The 24,123-nt window shown below is 42.6% G+C and overlaps 1 protein-coding gene across 1 annotated transcript in view; it reads right to left on the bottom strand.

Annotated features, from left to right (window-relative positions):
* Nucleotides 1-24,123, bottom strand: part of LOC103617962 (ubiquitin-associated protein 2-like) — a gene marked incomplete at its 3' end in the record, with an annotated part of 124,966 nt that overhangs the window by 45,932 nt on the left and 54,911 nt on the right. The window contains exons 4-7 of the mRNA XM_017737660.1: nucleotides 22,171-22,324; nucleotides 20,317-20,394; nucleotides 4,688-4,742; nucleotides 3,403-3,506 (exon numbers count right to left, since the gene is read on the bottom strand). Coding sequence (XP_017593149.1) covers nucleotides 3,403-3,506; nucleotides 4,688-4,742; nucleotides 20,317-20,394; nucleotides 22,171-22,324 — 391 coding nt within the window. The remainder of the gene's footprint in view (nucleotides 1-3,402; nucleotides 3,507-4,687; nucleotides 4,743-20,316; nucleotides 20,395-22,170; nucleotides 22,325-24,123) is intronic.

The following is a 24,123-nucleotide window of genomic DNA, read 5'->3' on the forward strand; positions in this document are numbered from 1 at the left end:
TGGCGCTGCCCCGCCACCCCCCTGCCCCCCCCCCGCCAGTTTTTTTTGCCACTGCTCCGAGTTTTTGCTATATTGTAGCTCTGCACCCCCTGCCCTTGCAGGACGTCCCGCAGTTCCAGCTACAGCGGCCGAGTTTCTGATACATCTCATCTACCACTCCGGGACTCATCTCATCCCTGCATTCCCAGCTTGCTACCCTGAGCCTTTTCTCCATCCATTTTCTGCTGACTTCGTCCGCCATTACTGCGTGGAGGGAGACTGCCGAATCTCATGCCACAGCGCCCCCTGCAGCCGCGGGGGAATCATCACACCCGCCCTGCCCGACTGGGAGCCACCAGAGCCCCTGCCGGCTGTGACTGTAAATACACCAAAGGAGAAAGTGCCTGCAGTCGAGAAAGCTGCTACTGGGTTTCTGATTTTGTTTGCTATTGCTGCCACTGTTGTTGTTTGTTTGCCTTCTTATACATACTAGTAAAGAACTGTTATTCCTTTTCCCATACCTTTGCCTGAAAGCCCCTTAATTTCAAAGTCATAATAATTTGGAGGGAGGGGGGTCATATTCTCCATTCCAAGGGAGGTTCCTCCCTTCCTTGGCATACACCTGTCTTCAAACCAAGACATAAGGTATTTTCAGAAAAATCCAAATTAGAACCCAAATGTGAGAGGTCATATACTGTCTTATTGTGTTCTAATTTTGCTTTTAAAGTTTTATGAAAATAAAATTGGATATACCATTCCCATGTCAAATGAGCAATGAATAACCAACCAGCTAACAAATATCTGCATTGGAAAGAATCTATACACCAAAGACATGAAGTGGAGCATCTCACTACTCTTGGTGCTGTTAACCCAGAGGACCCCAACTGCATGGCTAAGTATAAAGTCAATGGATGACCCACTGTGGTATAAAGTTACCAAGACTAAAGGGGAGGTATGTGACATAGACTTTTATGGGACGGGCTTACCAAACCCTTGAAAAACCCAATGAAAGAGCTCTCTTTTTGCAAATTGGATACAGCTCAAAATCTAACTTTGATAGAGATAATCAGCAAGAGGAAAGTTCATTGTCCTAATGCTACTAACTGTTGTTTAACATTTAATTCCAGTTGTGTATGGTTGGACACTGGATTTCAAGTAAACAGAATTTATGTTAATGTGACATGCAAAAAAATTCACTTTCACCTAGATATGCTTTTGACTAGAATAGACTTAATTTTCTTCTCGGTAGCTGGTACAGTGCTGTGTTTTGGATTCAGTATGAGAATAATGTTGATAACACACTGATGTTTTAGTTGTTGCTACATAGTGCTTACTCTAAATCAAAGACTTTTCAGTTTTCCATGCTCTGTCAACTGAGCTAGTGCACAGGAAGTACAAACCAGAAGATAAAAAGGCTACAACCATCAGCAGAAGCTGCGACTTGACAAGATAAGAACAGTTAGTGGCCTGTGTGGACACAGAGAAAGAATACAGTAAAGGGTTATAAGACCCCAGACCAAAAATCACCATTGGACCAAGAGGTGTGTGCAAGGTATGTGAAGAATGGGTGAAGAATGTGTGCATAGACTGTGAGGGCATAAAAGTCTAGGGTTTTCTTTGTTTGGGGGCCCTCTCCAGAGGCACCCAGGTCGAGTTGACCTGCTTCTGTACCACTCTTAAATTATTTATTTTTATAAACTCAGATGCCTGAGACTCTGCTGTGGGAAACTGTTGGGGGTTAGGATTCTTCCTTTTGTTTCTTTCTCTTAAAGAATTTTCTTGCATATGTGTTGCTAGGAGACAATAATGACTGGATACTTAAGAGAGACAAAAGAAGTGGCCACAGCTCAGGGGAGGGGTCCAGCTGGCTACTCTCTCTTTTTACCTGGGGGTTTCTCTGGGAAGGGTAGAGATACTTCGAGACTTGGGCTGGGGAAAAGGGGTTGGGTACAGCTCCTACCTCTGTCTCTCTCTCTCTCTGCTTCAGAGGAGGACAGTTGATCTGCTGCTTGGGGGGAAATTCGCTGCCACCACCGGAGCCCAGCCTGGTCCTGCTTCTTCTGTCGTGGGGTGAGCTTTTGCTCATGAGAGCAGCCATTGAACTGGGACCTTATTAACACCCTACCTCACTAAAAAAGGATTTTCACCATCTGCTCGGGTGCCTCAGGGGAAAAACCCCATGTCTTGGCGTGACTTTATGATGTGTATCCCATATCGCTGCCCTATGCCCAGCAATTAATTTTTGTGCCTTTCTATGCCTTTAAACTTAGCCTGAGAGGGGGAAGGAAAAACTGAACAAAACTTTTTCAAAGCAGTTTGCAGCTTGTTCAAGGTAACACAGAGATATTTCTGATACATCTCATCTAACATTCCGGGACTTTGCTCATCCCTGCCTTCCCAGCTTGCTACTCTGAGGTCCCTGCTACAGCTCCTTTTGCTATCCAGAAGCGTCACAGGAATCGGCTGGCCCTGTGGGTTCGTAAAGGAAGCCCCTTCTCCATCCCTTTCTGCCAGCTGTGCCCACCATTGTCCACGTGGAGAAAAGATGGCTGGACTCGCACCACAGCGCCCCCTGCAGCCGAGGGGGGAGTCATTGCACCTGCCCTGCCGAGAGCCTGCCAGCACACCTGCAGGCTGCAACTGTAACTACACCAAAGGGGAAATTGCTTAAAGATGAGGAAGAAACTGTTTATTGGGTTTTCTGTTCTTGTTTGTTGTTGTTACCATGGTTATTGTTTGTTTGCCTTGTTATACATACACAGACTAATAAAGAGCCGTTATTCCTTTTTCTCATATCTTTGCCTGAAAGCCCCATAATTTCAAAGTTATAATAATTTGGAGGGAAGGGAGTCATATTTTCCATTCCAAGGGAGGCTCCTGCTTTCCTTAGCAGACACCTGTCTTTCAAACCAAGACAGAAACCTAGGGTCAAGCCTGAAGAAGGAGGAAGCATGCCTGAGAGCGAATGTGTGTTAGCAAGGAGTCGAAAGGGGCACCCAATGGCTCAGTGGAGCTGCCCGCTGCAAAGGGACTCTGGTCTAAGCAGTTAAAGTCTCAGGTGGTGTGTGTGTGTGACTCCTTGAATGGTGTGAGAATGCTCAGGCATTGGCTTTTCCTTTAGCACAGTTCTTCACATACAAGACTCTTCCAATAACTCCTCAAATCCCTTTGTGTCTCAAGGGTTTGTTAGCATTAAACCAAAAAAGTTGCAAATTGCTTTCCCTTCATTCTAACAAGAGAGCCAGCTACAGCACGTGCTCTGCACATTAGTAGCAATTAAGCTATAAAAATGAACCAATATCAGTGTCATGTGAAATGTATTCACATTTTCAGAAGTTAACTGAACACTAACAGAATGGTTATTTCAACTGCAATTTGCTACAGGTCTTCATTTCAATCCTTCCACTTCTTGAAGCATCTTACCAGTTCCATCATCTGCATCATTCTGACCAGTCTCCCAAATCTCTGATTTTGTCCCAAAGCCAACAGAGGCAGAAGACTCCATATAATCTGCAGGGTTAAATGTCCTAGAGTTTTAAAAGTTTAAAAATGGAAGAGAACATATGGGTCATTCAATGAACATAGATGTCATCATTTTTATCTGAAGTTGCATTAGATTTAACTTCTTGATTTCCACATAATCTATCTTGATAGTTTTGATTTCAAAATTTTTTCCTCTATAAGCAGACACAGGTAAAAGAGGAAGAAAAGGAGAAAAAAAAAGTGAATAGACTGAAAAAAATTACTGTAGAGAAACTGAACCAAACCAACAATTCCTGAAATAGCAGTTAACAGCATACCTACTCCTCCAGTCTTATAAAGCATTAATTTATATGCACAATGATAAGCCTCTCTCAGCTGATAGTTTCTCAGAAGGTGGCTTACTGATGAGAAACCAGTATCATGTCCTTTCAGAGCACCAGACCTGTGCAGGACAGGAGTTGGGACATCAGTAAGACTTTCAGAACACACTCTTGACACCAATGTCAAAAAACACAGATGAAGCTAAAAGGTGAAAAAGGATCATTGAAAAAAAACCTTTTTTCAGTTTATCATCTACAAGTATGAACAATAAGAATTATCAGAAAAGTAGAATGAATCTTCTGTTCATCATGACATCATTGATGTTACATGAAATGTCATTAAAGGCAAACACTGAGTGAAAGTAGTGGAGGCTACACTTCAGGAAGCAAGTTATTCCACCAAAACTGAGAACAAACTTTAGAGCTGCTGAGTAACTTCTTTTGTTTTAGGGTCAATGTACATCCAAACAGCTAAAGCATGAAACCTCAAAAACAGGAGAAAGTTTAGAATCACTAGTCTTTCTGGTTTTATATAGAACTTGAAAGTTCTAAATTACACTGAAAGAAATCTTTTTTAAAATTGACCTAGAACTATATGCACCACACAAAACTTTCAGTCTCCAAGACACTACTGATGGCTGCTACTGATAGGTACAAATGGGTTCCCCAAGTTTGAGATATTAACATTGAGTGAACTTACATTAGGTTTGTATAGGTGTGTCTAGGTAGAAATACTGGTTTAAGACAAAAATAATCCATTAATAATCTAAGACATTTTGAATTTTTGTATCTATATAGGTTTATCAAACATACAGCAATATTAAGACACACAGTGGCAACACTGTCAATTAATATTGCCAGTGAGTTTGATCCTTGCCAAAATCTGTGCTCTGCATGTTTCTTACCCCATGCCTTGGGCTGAAAACCTCCCTGTTCCTCTCCCTCTGCCACGTCCAAACCCTAGGAGAGAAAACAGCATTTAACAGCAACAGCAGAGGAGCCACCAATTGCTAGTCCATCACATTAGAAAATATTATGGTTGAAGAAAAAAAAGTACTGTGGTTAAATATAATTTACTTCCCAAATTTCTCTAACACATGCAAGTAAGCCACAGTTCATCTAAGACTTCATGTTTCAGTAGGACTTGCAATTCTTAGCTATCTTTTCTGCATCTAGTGAAGTAGCTCCAAATGCCAAGAAAAAGACTTTACCTAAAGAATCATCCCATGAGACTGCTATTGCCAAATCATTAGATATTGTTCAAAATTTCATTTAATTTTTCCCTCTTGCCTAAATGCTTTAAAATTCCAGCCTCCCTGCATACCTTGATCTCTCAAGAAATTCCATCGCTTCTTATCTGTGAGAAGAAAATTTAAATATTCCATTTGCTTCCTTCTCTGACTCAGCCCACCCCTACCCTCCTGTGCTTTCACCAACCTGTTCCAACATATTCCTTCTGTTTCCCCTTTAAGCATAACTACTGACATGAAAATTATCAAATTCAAATTACTCAAACTTCCTTGTTATCACCCACAAGAATATTAATTTTTATTTCAACGACAACAAATATTTGTTGCCTCCAATTTTGGCTACCAACCTCAGTTTACAAGCTTCTTAATATAGTGAATGGCTTTTTTTTTTTGCACGTTGCATAGTGCCAAGAAAGCATGAAAATTTTTGTATTACTTAACCATCCATAAAGCACGTCTATGCAAACTGTTAAAAACTATTTTTTACATGTGGCCTATTTCTACATAGTTTTGGTGAATTTTTTTCTTTCTTATAACCTCAATATCTGAGGCTTTTTCAGTTTGTTGGTTTTTTTGAGGGAGACTATGTATATTATTTGGTATTACAAGAGTTGCTGACTGAGAACAAAGTGATGTTTAATGACAAAATTATGTGGTTATAAAAAGTCACTGAACAACTACAAGCTTACCAGAGCACAAAAGTTATAATCCTAAATCACTGATACGCTGTTGTCCAAACATCAGAATTACCTATGAAAGACTTCAAATTTGGATCAAAATTACCCCTTATTTTGAGGGGACCATCTAAACTGAATAAACAGTAGCTCCAAGACATGGTAAATTCAGTTTAGAAAGTTCCTGTTTTAATGACTTTCCTTTTCCTCCCTTCACCACTTGTTCTTCTCCTTGCCCTAGTTCACTATCCATGTTTTAAAAGACATTTCTGGACCTCCAAAATACTGTGGTGGTTTGACCTTGGCTGGAGGTCAGGTGCCCACCAAAGCTGCTCTTATCACTCCCCTCCACAAATGGACAGGGGAGAGATCACTCACCAATTACCATCACAGACTAAACAAACCTGACTTGGAGAAATTAATTGAATTTATTACCAATCAAAATCAGAGTAAGATAATGAGAAGTAAAACAAATCTTAAATACACCTTCCCTGCCATTCCCCTCTCCTTCCCAGGCTTAACTTTATTCCTGATTTTCTACCCCCTCTCCCCCAACAGTACAGTGAGATGAGGAATGGAGGTTACGGACAGTTCATTACATGTTTCTGTCGCTGCTTCCTCTTCAGGTAAAGGAGTCCTTCCCCTACTCCTGCATGAGGTCCTTCCCACGGGAGACAGTCCTTCATGAACTTCTCCAATGTGAGTCCTTCCCACAGGCTGCAGTTCATGAACTGCTCCAGCGTGGGTCCATTTCACAGGGTCAGCCCTTCAGAAACTGGCTGCTCCAGCATGGGTCCCCCACGGGGTCACAAGTCCTACCAGCAAACCTGCTCCAGTGTGGGCTTCTCTCTCCACGGGGCCACAGGTCCTGCCAGGACCCTGCTCCAGCACAGACTTCCCACGGGGTCACAACCTTCTTTTGGGCATCTACCTGCTCCAGCATGGGGTCCTCCACAGGCTGCAGGTGGGTTTCTGCTCTCCTGGGGACCTTCATGGGCTGCAGGTGGACATCCTGCCTCACCATGGTCTTCACCATGGGCTGCAGGGGAATCTCAGCTCTGGCACCTGGAGCACCTCCTGCACCTCCTTCACTGACCTTGGAGTCTCCAGCACTGTTTCTCTCACACATTTTCACTCCTCTCTTCTTTGGATGCAATTACTTCTGTGCAATATTTTTTTCCCCCATCCTTAAATATGTTATCACAGAGACATTACTACTGTCGCTGATTGGCTCGGCCTTGGCCAGTGGTGGATCCGTCTTGGAGCCAGCTGGCATTGGCTCTGTCAGACATAAGAGAAGCTTCCAGCAGCTTCGCAGTGAAGCCACTCCTGTAGTCCCCCCCTCCCCTTGCTACCAAAACCTTGCCATGCAAACCCAAGGACTTCTTAGAAGCATCAAATTAGCAGGATAGCTTTATCCACATTTTGATTAAAGGATTTACCCCTATTCTATACAGGATGACAACCATGTAAACCTGCAGAGGAAGGATTCCCATCTAGCAACACAGAACAAGAACACAGGAGAATGAAGTCTGACACTAGGCTATTTTCCCCTCTTTGCTCTCTTTTCACAATCATCTGGAGAGAAGAGAGATTAGGAAAGGGGCAACAACTGCAACCTGTCAATCGCCATCCCTCTTCACTGAGCCCACACATGGAGCTGTGCTCTTTGCTCTGTCATAAACAGTGTCCCAGACCCTGCTGTACCCATCTGATAACTCAGCCTCTAAACCTCCTTGCTCAGCCTACCTCTTCTACTGCTCTTCTCTCCTTCACCCACCTAAAATCCACAATCTGGGAAGCTGATCCAGGGCATTACAGGGTTGCAGCTTTAGAAGTCAGTGCACTCTAGATTCTCTTTCTGCCTAGTAAATATTGTTTTTGCTGGTTTTCTTAAAAGAGTAGAACCAGCTAGAAAAGTTTACTTGGGGACACTACTTCCGACAGCTATCAATACAGCATTAAACACCATTTACTAGTGATGCATAGAAGAGAGATCAAAAGTTTTTTGACAAACTCAACTACAAGACTGACTGGGAGCTGCAAATCACAGTAACAGTCAAGTAGAAATATTTTTGAGTGAGGCAGACATTAGGTACAAAGAGATTAGCTGGAATAGCTAGCATAAAAGTAGAAATGTATTTTAGAAGAGGAAGCAAGTCTCCCCAGCCTCCCAAGTGCAAAAATCTGAAAAAATAACTTTAGCATATTACACATAAGATGAAGTTTTAGCAAACAAGGCATATGTAAGATGCTGTACCAGGATGGGCACAATAAACTACTGGCTAAAAACAGCAATAAGAACTTCTAACAATTTTAGAAACTGATAGAAAGAAATCATGTTGTTCCTGAAGCTCCATGCACAGTCTTGGACTACTAGTCAACAAGGCACTTTCAAAGTGATCTGGTATAAAAATTTAATCCTGAACTTGAATTTCAAGAAGATTCCCTTAATTTCATAAAGCTGTGTCTATGCCTTCTGTCAAAACTGAAATTAAGTTTAATCAACAAATACAACAAAAAGTATTCTAGTGAAGACAAAAGAGCAGTACCAAACCAGCAGGGTTAGCACTAAATTCAAATCTATAACACACTTACGAAGAACTAATTCAAAATATGGGACAGTGAGTACCCACCACTGAAAGACCACCCTGACACAGAACCTCATGCATCATGGTCATTAATGCAAGATGCCAGTGGGAAGGGCTGATATTCTCCAACACAATTGAATCACTACTATAAATTCTTATGCTAAGAAAGTTACTTCGCTGCCAAAATTAAAACATGGCCTTAAAACCATTAAAAGGCACACAGCCTTCTAACATAGAGAAGTTAGTCACGAAGCAACTGTGAATGGCCATCAGGTATTTCCAAACTTTTAATACGTTTTAACAGTGACTAAAAGGTCAGTGAGCAAACGGGGCTTCACACAATTCAGAGCAGGAACCCATATTCTGAGCATGCAATCCCACAGTAACTTAAACCCATTTAAATCAGAACTACTACAACAGAAGTCTTTCTCACTAGTGATCACAACTCTGCTCTTTCCTGCACTAAGCTTTGCACATACTGTCAAAAAATGAGCGAGCACAAAACCACCATCAGAAAACAAAATTATTAGGTCACTGTTGTATCGGCTCTTCAAATCAGTTTCCTGCTTGCTAAATGCCAGAAAACCAGTTACCTTTACACAAGGATGCCACCAAAACCCCTGTTGTCCCCAGCTACCATGCTGCCTGCCCCCTTTTTATTTTTTTGGCTTGGTTAATTTTAAATTTAGATCAATCCTCTAATAAAGTTCAAATGTACCAGGAGACACACAAGATCAATTCCTCCCAGCAGTAATGCCAGTTTATGCTTTTAACATAAAAAGCATAGCTTTAACAGTACTCTAAAAAGATGCATATATATGGTTTAAATTACAACAGCCTATGTTTACTAAATTTTTTTTTTCCTGTGGTAATTCACAATCAGCAATTTTTCTAACATTTTTATATATTGACAAAAAGATAACAAGTGAAGTGGCAGTAAAAATCTTCCAGTGAGTCTAAAGGAATAGACTTTCTTACAATCAATCAGCATATTGAGCACAAAAGCAAATGATGGAATCAGGCAAATAACAAAATTACACACACCTCCCTCAGTTGACTAGGTTTACATTAGCCACCACTTATTCAATTTATATTTTTCTTTTCTCAAATGAATTATAGAGAAGTCAACCCAAGCAGGCAGTGAGATTTTGTTTCCACTAAAACCCATTGGGAGTTAAAAACACTTATAATTAGACAATCAAGACTTCACTGGTATAATCCATGCATAGAAAGAATTGTTCATCTCATACACAAATCTTCTTCCCACAAAACAAATGTACACTACATGGGAGCATGAGAAAGGTGTGTAGTATCACAACTCAGATTGGAGCACTCCATTAACTTAATAACCTATTCTGTAGAAAATGCTGAGCTTGCAGACCTAAATCTTTCCACTGCATCACAGATGCTTTATTTTGAAATTCAGATTTTCACACTGACAGGTTTAAATTAGGTGAAGACACTTTAAGGTTAAGAAATAGGTTTAAGAACAGTAAGGGAATGCAGACTAGAAGTGCAGGCAACACCTTAGATTTGCACTTATCTCTGACTACACAATAATCAAAGAGTCCTGATTTCTGCTTTGGAAATGCAGAGCCAGCCATCCTCCCAGCAGACGCCAAGGTGACAGAGGTTTAAGCCTTACAAAGAGATAAGGAGGCTAAGTATAGAAAATTCATATTCTAGGTATTCCATACTACCAAAACAAACACTGAAGTTATATTCAATATATTATAATATCTTTATATTAATTATATATACATTACAATTCAAATTATTTTCTCTTATTAGTTATAAAGCAAGAAGCATTAAATCAGTTTCATAATATAATACATGTACTCTAGTAACCATTTTTAGAATCAGAATAATTAAGGTTGGAAAAAACCTCCAAGATTAAGTCCAACTGTTGACCCAGCACCAACATACCATATCCCCAAGTGCCACATCCACATGCCTTTTGAACATTTCCACTTTCCTGTAGTGAGGAGCCAAAAATTCAACACAGGATTCAAGGTGTGGCCTCACCAGTGCCCAGTACAGGGGAATGATCACTGTCCTGGTCCTGCTGGCCACATTATTGCTGATACAGTCCAGGATGCCATTAGCCTTCTTGGCCACCTGGGCACACACTGGCTCATGTTCAGCCAGCTGTTGACTAGCACCCCCAGGTCCTTTTCTGCTGGGCCACTTTCTAGCCACTCTGCCCCAAGCTTGCAGCGCTGCAGGGGGTTGGTGTGACCCAAGTGCAGGACCCGGCCCTTTGCCTTGTTGAACTTCATATGACTGGCCTCAGCCCATTGATCCAATTTGTCCAGATCCCTCTGTAAAGCCTTTAGACCCTCCAGCAGATCAATGCCAACTTGGTGTCATCTGTAGACTTACTGAGGGTGCACTCAATCCTCTCAATCAATCATGGACAAAGATATTAAACAGGACAAGCCTAAACACTGAGCCCTGGGGAACATCACTAGTGAACGGCCTCTAGCTGGATTTAACTCCGTTCCCCACCACTCTCTGAGCTCAGCCATCCAGCCAGTTTTCTATCCAGCTAACAGTGCAACTGGCCAAGCCATGAACAGCCAGTGTCTCCAGGAGAATGTTGTAGGAGACAGTGTCAAAGGCTTTACTAAACTCCAGGCAGACAACACCCACAGCCTTTGCCTCATTCACTAGGCAGGGGGCCCTGTCATAGGAGATCAGGTTGGTGAAGCAGGACTGGCCTTCAAAACCTCATGCTGACTGGGCCTGATCCCCTGGTTGTTCTGTAGGTGCCACATGATGGCACTCAAGATAATCTGTTCCATAACCTTCCCTGGCACTGAGGTCAGGCTGACAGGCCTGTAGTTCCCCAGATCCTACTTCCAACCCTTCTTGTGGATGGATATCACATTTGCTAAACTCCAGTCTTCTGGGACCTCCCTGATTAGCCAGGACTGGTGATAAATGATTGAAAGCGGCTTGGTGAACACTTCTGTCAGCTCCCTCAGTACGGGACTGGTGTCATGGGTTAGCATAGCTCCGGAATTTATTTTCTTGCAAAGAGGTGCTTACAACTTCCTCTATGACCTGACAGAACCTATCAACTGGCTAGTTTGAATACTGACAAGTTTTTAAGCCACTTAAAAATTTTGACTGCCTCTGTGGTCCACATTTAAGAATGGACAAACCCCGGCAAAGCTCACTCTTGCTTCCGGCCTTGGGACAGGGCACTGGGCTGGGCCCGTATGGGGCCCAGCGTGCCGGGCCAGGCCAGGACACAGCCATCCTGGGGCCGTGCGGCCCTGTTCCACCCGCGGCCCCCCACAGCCCTGTTACGGGCAGATGGGGCGGCCCGGCCAAAAAAAACTTGTATGGCAGCAGCCATATTAAGGCTTTGGCCCTTCTAATTTTCTCCCTGTACAATGTTATGACATCTTTGTAGTCCTCACAAGTTGCCTACCCCTTCTTCCAAGGGTGATCGACTCTTTCTTTCCCCCTAACTTCCAGCTGAAGCTCTCTGTTAAGCCAGGCTGTGGTCTTCCACAGCAGCTCATCTTTCAGCACGTGGGACGGCATGCTCCTGAACCTTTAAGAATTCCTTCTTGAACAATGTCCAGCCTTCTCAGATTCCTTTGCCCTTCAGGATTGCCTCGCAAGGGAGTCCATCAACCAGTCTCCTAAAAAGGCTAGTGCCTATAGCACAGAGGCTGAAGTACTGAGTATCAGGGTTTTTTCCCCTCAGTGCTATAAAGCAGCCAGTAAGATAACTCCAGTCTCAGTAGGTATCTTAAAATAGAGACAATGCATTGCAAAGATATTAGCTGACTCCTATTTTTTTATCCAATACCTAGATTCCTACATACACATGCTCCGCATGAAACATTTCTGAAAAAAGGTTCTGTAGTGATTACCAGCCACCTATTTACTTGCAGCTGAAGCACCTTATTCTGCGTAACAGAAAAGACTACCAGATGAAATTACAGAAGATTATTATTATTTCTACTAATATCCAAAGAAAGGTCAGCCATCCCTGAAATACTGAGAAATAAATTACACAGCTTTATACAAGTCTCTACAGATTTCATGGGTTTTGTCATGGTTTAAGAGCAACACCCCCTAATTTGGTGCCGCATGACCACCACCACGCTCACTTCCTTCTCCCCTCCAGCGAGACATATAAGAGGCAGATTATGGATTGAGGTAAGAACAATTTACTGGAAACAGTAATGAGATAAGAAAACAAACAGTAACAGCAACAATACTAATAGCAAAAGCATACAAAAACCCCACATTCACCAACCGACCTGGTGCCGTATGACTCCCAAGAAAATGAAAAAATGGCGGGGGGGGCCCTCTGCATGCCGACTTTTTCTTCCTGATGGTAAGCAACATCTCCCTCCTCCTCGGAAGTGAGAATTCCTTACTTCTGCCCCCCTGGCAGTGAGATGAGTGGTATAGAATAAAAACGTAGGAACACCCAGAGGCTCTAGGATCCGTGCCCTCACAACTACTGTGGAAAAATTCACTCTGTTCTGGCCAGAAAACCAGGACATTATCCACCCCTTGTTCTATACCATCTAGCTCATGTCCAGATCTTATACCTTCCAAATACATACACATATATATATATAAAAATATACACGAGCACACGTATCATTTCCATTGTCAATAGCCATCCCTCCAAGATGTCTGATGAGTTCATTTAGTCCATGACTGTGGGTTCCATCTGTCCTAGATGCCTTCTGGGGGAGGAGGGCTGGTGTGCTGTCGGCTGGCTGCTGCATCAGGAGCTCATGACTGGTGTATCTGGAGCAGTCCATCCTCATTGTCCATGGTAGTTATGGCACAGTAGCAGTATCTGTCCAGGGTAGTGATGGAACATTACCAGTATCATTCAGCAACCAATATTATACAATTTAACATTACAGGCTGTTCTCACCCAAAGTCAAATTCCCTTGAGGTACACATCACGTTTCCCCATCCCTCTGCATTACCAACCAAGTACACCCAGGTCCTTGAGCAAAAACAATCCCACAGATGGGTTTGCCTTTTCTTGAGGCAGGACTACTCCAAACTGTCTTCCCCCTAACATATTCCTCATATGCACCACAGGGACTTTATCCCCTTCTATGGTACGTGGAAGTTTTGATTGGGCAGAGCCAGTTCAATGGGTAGAACCTCTAGTGTTAATTAACCAGGTGGCCTTTGCTAAATGTAGATGCCAATGTTTGAAGGTCCTGCCCCCCCCCACTACTTTTAATGTGGTTTTTAACAATCCATTGTACCATTCAATTTTCCCAGAGGCTGGTGCATGATAGGGAATATTATACACCCACTCAATTCTGTGCTCTCCAGTCCAGGTGTCTATGAGGCTATTTTTGAAATGAGTCCCATTGTCCAACTCAATTCTTTCTGGGGTGCCATGTCACCTTGCTTTTCAAGGCCCAGGATGGTGTTCCGGGCAATGACATGAGGCACAGAGCATGTCTCCAGCCATCTAGTGGTTGTTTCCACCATTGTCAGCACACAGTGCTTGCCTTGGTGGGTTTGTGGCAGTGTGATGTAATCGATCTGCCAGGCCTCCCCATACTTATATTTTGACCATCGTCCCCCACACCACAGAGGCTTTATCCGCTTGGCCTGCTTGACAACAGCATGTTTCACAGTTATAGATAATCTGGGATATGGTGTCCATAGTTAAGTCCACTCCTTGATAATGAGCCCATCTGTATGTTGCATCTCTTTCCTGATGACCTGAGGCATCATGAGCCCATTGAGTCAGAAATAATTCACCTTTATGTCACCAGTCCAGATCCACCTGAGGCACTTTAATCTTGGCAGCTTGATCCACCTCACCATTTTTCCACATGCACCCAAGAGTCACACTACTGAAGAACATCGCATCTACATAATGTACTTTTACAGCCATCTTCTCTACCTGAGCAGCCATGTCTTGCCATAATTCAGCAGCCCAGATGGCTTTCACTCTACACTGCCCATTGGTATTTTTTGGAAACAATATAACTTTTAAAATTTTACTTTGTCTCTCTAGTTAGGCTTGACTTGACTTTGCCTTGGGGAAGGGAATTTTCTTTAGTTTTTTTTAGGAGATGGGCTTAACATACCAACAGACTGGGAGTAGCCCAAATATACTCAGAAAGATAAAAGGCCATCAACAAAACATCAGTGGCCATCTACGAACATCCACCCTCAGATGCCACCTCCGGCAAAGTTGGAGACATCTGGTCTGGAAAGGATTGATAAGAAAATTGAAGAATGAAGATCTAATTAACATCGGAGGCTAGGAGATTCGGATCCAATGGGAAACTGAATACTAGGGGTTGCTCAACTTTGGACCAATGAACTTTGAAACAGTTCATCTCTATGGGTTTTGACTGTATAAAATTTGGGGGGAAATCCTGCAAAAACATGTGTTTGGAATATTTTTCTTGGGACATCCTGGCCAGAATAAAGTAATGTCTGATTCTCTATCACTTCAAATATAGTGCTAGAGGGGTTTTATTTTCTCCCACAGTTTCAGTGACAATATGGCAGAAACCGTCAGGAAAGAGACCGTATTGCTTTTCATTTTCTGATAGCTGATAATATGGTGGGGGCTCCTCAGCACATCACCTTTTCCTCTTCGTCCTCTGATAATAGCCCAAAATTCTCACCTTCAGGCCAGTTTGTGATGACTTCCAAGATCCCTGGGTGATTGGGGTTTTAAGCTTGCTTTGTGATCAACGCAACCCACTAACTCCATGTAGAATCAGTAGCATGATGTGTGGAAGGGACTTTCCTGGAACACCCAGCCCAGCCCTGGCAGTCGGAGTGTCAGGAGGAGCTTTGCTTCAGTGCCAACCACTTCTGAAGCAGCTTGAACCCCTTCATAAGCTGCCAGTATCTCTTTTTCATTTGGGGTGTAAAAGGCCTTGGGGATCCTTTGTATCCCTGACTCCAGAATCCCAGGGGTCGTTCTTGGGTCTCCCCAGGTACTTTTTGCTAGAGGCTCCAGAAAGGACCATTCTCACATTTTGGCCAGTGCCCAAGGGCTACTACATGAACAATTTCCTGTTTAATTTGTTCAAAAGTTTGTTCTTGTTCAGGACCCCTGTTGGAGGTTAGAAAAAAAAAAAGAAAAAAATCCTTTCTCTCAGGGAATTTTTCTCCCATTTGTTGCCTAAGAGATGAGAACTACGATACTTAAGAGACAAAAGATGTTGCCAGGAGGGGGAAGGGGTGCAGTTGGCTGCAGTCTCTTACCTGGGAAGTGAGCTTGGTAGCTGGGGGGGTTTTCTCTTGGGAAGTGCAGAGATACTGAGAGACTTAGCTGGGGGTCAGGGGCTTGGCTCAGCCCTCGCTCGCTCTCAGGATCAGAGGGAGGACGGTTTATTGTTTTGGTGCCAGACTGTTGCTGCCCAGAGGATTCGCTGCCACTGCAGAGTTTCGTCCTTCACTGCTTCTCCTTACCATGGGTGAGCCTTTGCTCGCAAGAGTGGTCATTGAACTGGGACCTTTTCAACACCTGACCTTGCTGGGAGGGACCTTCACCATCTACTTGGGTACCTCAAGGGAAACCTGGGACCCCAATCCCCTTCCCCTCTCCAGAGAGAGGTCTTGCGGCTGCTCTTGCAGCAGTTGCTTGTGGAAGCCCAGCTGCTGCTGCCCAGCCCCACTGTTTTCTGCCGCTGTTTTGGGTTTTTGCTACACTTTGACAGCCCGTGTCTGCCTGGACCCCCCACTGCTCTTGCCACGGCTTCAGGTCTTTGCTACACTTTGTTTGCCACCCTGGGTGTGCTTGCCTCTGCTGCTCCAAGGTTCCTGCTACAGTCCATTTCACCACCCAGAATGACACTGAAACCAGCTGCTCCCCATGAGTTTGCAAAGGAAAGCCCCTTTTCTCTCTCTCCTGCTGTCTGAGCTGCCATTGACCACGTGCAGACAGGCAGCTAAGCTCATGCCACAGCGCCCCCTGCATCCACGAAGGGAATCATTGCACCGGCCCTGCCTGGCCAGGAGCCAACAGTGCCCCTGCCAGCTGTGGTCATAACTACACCAAAGGGGAAAAGGCTTGACAGCCGAGAGAAGGCTGTTATTGGGTTTCTGGTTTTGTTTGTTGTTGCTGTTGTTGTTGTTGTTGTTGCTTGTTTGCCTTGGTATATACATATTCTAGTAAAGAACTGTTATTCCTTTTCCCATATCCTTGCCTGAAAGCCCCATAATTTCAAAGTTATCATAATTTGGAGGGAAGGGGACCATATTTTCCATTGCAAGGGAGGTTCCCGCCTTCCTTGACAGACACCTGTCTTTTAAACCAAGACAATCCCACTTGAAACCATTTTTCTTCTGTCACATGATAGAGAGGGTTTATAATCTGACTGTAATCTGGAATATGCATCCTCCAAAAACCCACAGTGCCTAGGAAAGCTTGTGTGTCCTTGCTGGTTGGTGGGGACACAGCTGCTATTTTGTTGACCACGTCTATTGCCAGAGTCAGGTAGCCACCTGAAGCACTGTTTATTCTCCTTCTTTCCTTGACACCACTGACAGTGAGTTGGCATACGATGATGGCATACTCCGTAGGCACTTCCACCACATGTATGGTTTACACTGGACCTCATCTGGATCTACAGGAGACTGCTCATTATTTAAATCCCTATAGAGTACCTCCAGCACAGCTAATTCTCTCAGGTACTGGATACCTTGCTCCGTGGCATTCCACCGGCTTGAGTGCACTATCAGAACATTTTTGAGAGAATACCTTTCCCTCACGCTTGACAGGAGTCACCTCTAGAGGCTGAGAGTTTCCATCTTCTTCCTAATTTTCTGGTCAATGCACACATCCTGGGACAGGGATCCCAGTTGCTTGGCTTCACTACCCTCTAGTTTCATATTGTGGGCCACCATACCCCAGCATGAGAGCAGCCAGGTCACCATGGGCTCACCCAACTGGCAGCTGAAATCTTTTTATATATCTCGCAGCTCACCCAGGGATAGGGATCAGGTGATTATCTCTGGCCCTGCCTCTTCCTCCTGTTCTGAGGGTCCTACTTCCTCTCCATCCCTCACTAAGTGAAATGATTTGGTCTTGGATTTCTTTTTCTGTATAGGTATAACTGCTACCAGTGGTTCAGCGGCAGTTTGAGTGACCACAGTGTCAGTTGCTCTGCTTTCCTCCTCCTCCCCCGAGGGTGCTGTCTAGTGACGAGCAGTGTCCAATAAATAGAAGCCAGGGGCCCAGCACACTGCAACAAGTTGCTCCTCTGTGGAGTAGTCACAGCATTGTCCTTGCAAATATTCTGTCACTTTAACAGGGTCCTATACTTGCTCAGGGGTGAACTTCCAAACCATTGGAGCAGAGAATTTCCCTCAAAACTAGCTCATTTCCTCCCACATTCCATGCCACTCATAACTATCCATCCACCCTCGTGGCAGATCTCTGAATAACCTCCCTAGATATCTCTTTCTTGACTCTAAACATGGTGTAGACCGCATAGAGGAGACCTGGCAGACTTAGCAACAAGAAGAGGCTTTCCTTAACATCCAAAGGAAATTCAAAATTCTCAAAAGCTGATGTAACAGGCCTGAAGGAGGAAAAGGGGGTAAAAAGCTGGGGAAAATCATCCTTCCCTGTTTCCCCCACAGGCTGGGTACGATTATTAATTAATTCCCAGAGGTAGCACTCGAGGCAAATGCAGGAGAGCAGCACTCAAGACACATCCCAAATGACCCTCATTGCCCCTAATGTTATCATATCATAAACTGATATCACACAGTACAGCAACAAAGCAATCCTGATCCCCATCCCTGCTCTGAGAAGAAGCACTGTGATGGGCACATAGTGCATATACAGAAACACATACAGGGTTAGGTACCACGACCATGTGAACAGACCAAGCGACATTGTGCCCAGTGGCTCCATACATAATACAAAAAATTCTTAGATCAAAATTGCTTCCCACCCACTCTGGGCAAGTCTGTTATCTCAACCCTTCATGCCTCACATTGGGTGCCAATTAAAGGCTGTCATGGTTTAGGAGCAGCACTCCTTAGAGTGTGTCCCATTCTCCCCCCCACGCTCGCTCCTCCCCTTCAGTGGGAGATAAGAATGGCAGCGATTATGGGTTGAGATAAAACTATTTACTGGAAAAAGCAATGAGATAAGAAAATGAACAGTAACAGCAACAATACTAATAATAAAAGTGTACAAAAAGAGGGTGATTTACATGCAAAAAATCCCAAAAACTCCCCACATTCATCAATCAACCCAGCACTGTGTAACCCCCAAGACAATGAACAAAATGGCAGGGGGACACTCCATGTGCCACCTTTTTCTTCCCGACCATAAACCATGCCCCTCCTCCTTCTCAGAAGTGAGAATCCCTTACTTCCACCCCCCAGCAGTGATGTGAGTAGTATAGAATAACAACCTAGGCATACCCAGATGGCTCCAGGCTCTGCTCCCTCATGGCTACTGCGAAAAAAATAACTGTCCTGGCCGAAAACCATGAGAGGCTTGCATTAAAATTTAGTTAGGCATTTCCTGCTACAGAATACACACACTTGTAATACTGAAGTCAACCAGTTTATCACAGACAGTTGAAAACATTTCATTAAGATACTTTTCTCCCATGAATGCATAGTATAAAATATGTGGTAGAGAGATACAGTAATACTTTGTACACTAAGCCAGTGAATGAAAATTGGTTGAAGTTGCTCCTATTTCTTCAGTCAGATAGGTCAGTGTTTTGGCTTAAGACATGATATTCATCTAGAGAGCTACAGTGTTGACAACAAAAGCAGTGTATTGTTCATAAGGTTACAAAGCAACAGACTGCATTTGAAGTTAACCTCTAAGTTTCACCCAACAATTTTAAAAACTCCTACCTTTATATGTATAATTTGAGTATAAAGGATTATTTTATAAAACAATTAACTGAAATACTTACATTCCATCTATTAACAGTGCTAACATACCAAAAAACTGTAGCTGTGAACTATACCACACCCTCCCCTGCAAGCTACCTCTCTACACACACCATTTGGTATTTGCTGATTCACAGGTACGAGTCATTCTTGCAACCCTTTGGAAGCTACATGTCTTTGCATGTTTCCACTCCTTCAAGATGCAGATCTGGAGACAATGAAGTTGGATGTGCCTGTCTTTGAATGCCTCATTAGTAAATATTCCAAAGAGAGCCCTTTGAAGGCAGAATTTTTCACCAATCAGACGTTACTTAAGTACATTAGCTCTGCTATGCACTTTTTCAATTTAACTCATTTAATACCCACTTCCTCACACAATCTGCACTGTACCCAAGTTACTCATTTTCATTCCTCCTGCTCTTAGAAGAAACAAGCCTCTTTCCACTTCAACCGATGAAAATCAAACCAACTACACACCCCTTGATTCCACATCAAATCCATTATCAACACCTTTCCTATCTCTTCTACAGGATAAGATTGTTGTACCTAAGACTCTGCAGTATTCTTTTTCCACAGTTCTTCTCATCAAGTCCTCTATGCTGAATTCCTTCTCTTACTAAAAAGCCTCTAAGGTGGCTTGTACTTTCTCTGAGTGGCTACCAAAAACAGAAGGCAAGCCTGACAACCAGATCTACCCCAAAGAAACAACAACGCAAGTACACATCAAATCCTTCCCTGAGAGCCATACAGATGGAATCTTGTGCTCTCCTGCTGCCAAGGTACATTCTGCGAAGCCCAGCATACTCCCACTCTCAAAAGGCTGACATGAGTCAATCTGGGAAAACAGCTCTCCATAGCCAGAGCACACAAGCCTGATACATAGGAAATTACCATAGAAGTAATGTGTCAATTCTTTTAAGTTGTTCTGAGACCAAGACATGACAAAGAGCAAGGGAGAGGAATGTACCTAAATTAAAGGTGAATTAAATGCTTATGGAATCAAAGGATAACCAACAAATGCTAAAAAAGAAGTGTTTAAAGAAAAAAATGGGAGAGTTCAATTTCAGGATATGAAATCATTGGTGCCAGTCCTGCACCAATACTACCATCTCACCTCTCACACGGCCACGTTTCCCACGGTCTGAAGGCCTGTCTCCTTGATTGTTGTCCACTCCATTCTCTTCAGCTCTGACTGTGGAGAGAGGACAGCTTAAGAGACTCATGCATGAGACAGTATAGCCATCTGCTTAACCTAAACCTCAAAAAAAAGGCAAGATTTTAAAGTGGGCTGGTTAACAGATGTCAGTCGCCCCTCTTCTTCAGCGGCCTAGCTACAAGCAAGTTATGTTTACTTTGCACTAGACCATTAGGAAGCAACACATCTAAGAGGAAAATGCCCCTCAGCAGACACACTTCTGTTGGGTTGGGGTTTTGGGGGAGAAAGGCAGTGTTTTGCAGCCTACACTATTAATTATGGCCTCACCTCTTTAACAAGGTAGGAAATAAAGCTGTGTCATACTATGCTTCCTCAATAACAGGCTGTGTGGCAAGTGAAAGAATAAGGGACAACCAAGAACACCAACTCTTTGTCTGCCCATACCATATTCCTGTACAACCAGGGAAACTTAACTCTCCTCTGTATATAAATCAGAGGGATTACAACTGGGTGAAGGTAAGGCATTAGAAAAGCACTAAGCACTGCACCTTTAATATTTCACAGAAAACTCCTGAGGAAGTACTCCATAAGATGGCTGGCTCTTTGAAGGAAGGAGAAAGAAAAAAAGAAAAACAAAACAAAACAAAAAAAAACCAAAAAAAAAAAAAAACCAAAAAAAAAAACCCAAACCTGACCACTTAAAACACTGTTGAGATTTTGTACTGCACGACTTTTCCTAATGGCAGCAACAAAACCATTAATACTTGCACTGGGAAGAGCTGTCGAGATTTGGTAACAACCTGAAAAAAATCTTTAATTCCAGTTTACAAAAAGAGACAAGCAGCATCTGGCTCTGTCAAAAATTTTGCCCCTCACTTTCATTTTGATGGATCTGATTTCAATTTTTCTAAACATAGCTGCAAGTTTTATGACTATTTTTTCCTATCTTTGTCATTATTTTACAAAGATTTACAATGTCTTCACTGGCACAATATTTGAAGATATTACAATAATTAAAAGAATTGGCTAATATTGTAAATTCTTTTCCTGCTTTTAAGTCAAAAGCTAAACATATTTTTTCATTGGTGTTTCTCTGCTCATCTATCAGTGCATATCGCCCTTACAGGCAATTTATATAGCTTTGATACAGCTGATAAAACTTAGAAAGAAAAAAAGCAATGTGCATCCAATGGTGATCTAATGTGATGCTACCTAACTTGGAAACATCAGTTTACTTTTGTACAATGTATTTTTGCACCTGCATAAGCTGTAGAAAAATTTTAAACATTTCAACCCACAAAGAACTTTCTGTGTTGTAGAAACTCACCTTTGGTTGGCTTATGAGTAACATATGCTAGAGAGTAATAATGATCCCAGTCTTTTCATTCCCCTTATAAAAAGATGAGAACATCTTCAGGTTCTCCCACTCATAAAAGGAGATGTAATCAAAGCTGGATAATTTTTTCATTAAAAGAAAAAAAAGTGTATCAGCTGTGCAGCAACATACTTGCTTCTCAAGCAGTTTTACAGAGAGTCAATTCTAAAACTTAAAAAAGAACATCAATTTGTACAAGATCAATTAATCAAAAAAGGACAGAAATTTAAATTTAGTGTCTTTGGATAAACACAGACCATCCCAAAACCAAGTCACAGACAGATTGAGCATACCTGTTGCATAAACAGGTTATGATCCCTTCAGTGCTGAGGTATAGCTCAGACAGACTTTACTCCATTAAGCATTTGCTCTTAACTCAGCCAGTTTCAGCTGCAAGAAAAGCGTCTGAATCTTTAAAAATGAACCCTTATACATACACTCTCGGCCACGGCTGCCTCCTCTTCCCCGTCTGTTGGAACTTCCCCATCCACGGCTCATTTCTCTGTCCCCTCGTTTCTCTCTGTTCTCTTTGTTTTCCAAACCTTCTTTTCCAAGGTTTTTCTTCTTTCCCCCTACAGTCTCCCAAGAAGTCTATTTGGATAGAATAGAATTAGATACAAAAGTCAAAAAGGAAGAGACAGCTCTCAATGCATGCTTCTACCTCACATCCCTCCAGTTCATGGGAAAAAAAGAGCCATACATACATATTACACTGATACAAATGGAAACATAAGCTGTATTTTTTGAAAGAAATGAAAAAGAAACAAGTTTTAAAAGTTGGATTTTCTTATGAAATGTGAGAATCCTAAATATTTCTGGCTATAATGGACTTTTACTAGTTCAAGGAAGCCTAGATATGACTACAACACAGAAAATCTGCAAAGCAAGCAAGTTTCCCTCTCAACTACCTCCATAAATATAGCAAGGGAGCACGTACAGAGCTATCCTTTTCTCCAAAGGAAATGAAAAAATGCTTATAAGTATCACTGAACAATAGACTGCTGAGAGTAAATACACAGCCGGGGGGAACCACTATCCAGATGTACTAGAATTCAAGCACCAAGAGACGGAATGGCAAAACAATAACTTGGGAAAAGTGAAGCTTTAGCTTTAATATTAAATTCCATCTTAAAAATAAATTCAGGGATCATATCAGCTCTATAGAAATTGAAAATAAAACAAAACACTCGTCAAGAATAGCACAGCAACTCATATTATGCAATTTCACAGTTAGTCGATTGAGCTGTTAGCTGCAAAGGAAAGAAGAAAAGTATTATTTGCAAACCATTAAGATGGCAGATAGGTTTATGTATATGCCACCATCTCTAGGAGCTTTTAGCCTAGGTAAGGTATTTGAGAGGTAAAATTGCATATGCAAATGAGATGGCATCAACTGTGAAGCACTACAAAAAGCCATGACTTCTGACAGGCACCTGCATTCAACAAAAAAGGTTGGCTATCAATAGTTTCAGGTCCTATCCTATCTCTTCTCAATTCAGACAACAGCAACTCAGCAGCCCTCACAAGGTAGGCAATGACCAGATAGTCCAAGATGCCTATAATTGAGGAAACTAATTCCATTGAGAAAGCAGGTAACAAAGCAGTTTACAAGTATAAACTCAATGTTTCAGTATCTACTTTGAGACAACAAGTACTAAAAAAAAAAATAATTCTCTTTTTTTTTTTACATGATATAGGTGAGAAAGAAGCCTGAAATAACTTTTCAATTTCATCCCCAGTATAGAAGACTATATCATCATAAACCAACTTAGGAGAAGCACAGACAGAACAGATTAAAAGTACAAAACTCTGTGTTTGAGCAACACCGCATTATTTGTGAGGCAGAAACTGTTTCCCCCAGTAACTATCAAATGGCTTCATCTGCCATAGCCTGTGTAACTGTATTATGTATTAAAACACTCCTAGAGCTTTAGCTATTTCACAGAAGAAAAAAAAAGAACCTGCACTGACAACTGAAGAACCAAATCTATAAATTTCAGAATGCACTATTTTACTGATGGGCATGGTGCCAAAAATCTTGAACCATCGAAAGAAATACCAAAAACTGGATGAGTCTGCAAAGCTGAAGAGGAAGCAGACTCTCCTTAGTCCTAGTTTTTTTTTTCCTGTTAAAGAATTTTTCCCATATGCATGGTGCTAGGGGACAAATGGCTGTGCTTAAAGAAGACAAAGGACCTGGCTGCTCTTTTCATTTCACCTGGGGGTGTGGGCAGTTCGGTCTCAGTGTTCCGAGAGAGAAGAGCTGCTGGTTCTTTTTCGGCCGCTTTTCTTTCTGCTCGAAAAAACACCGGGATCCCAAAGCCGCTTTCCCTGCCCCACTGGAGGCCGGGCCGTGGCTGGCCCGCCCCGCCCTTGCTTCCGGACTTCTC

Source organism: Corvus brachyrhynchos, unplaced genomic scaffold, assembly GCF_000691975.1.
Source record: "Corvus brachyrhynchos isolate BGI_N302 unplaced genomic scaffold, ASM69197v1 scaffold356, whole genome shotgun sequence".
Taxonomy (NCBI): domain Eukaryota; kingdom Metazoa; phylum Chordata; class Aves; order Passeriformes; family Corvidae; genus Corvus; species Corvus brachyrhynchos.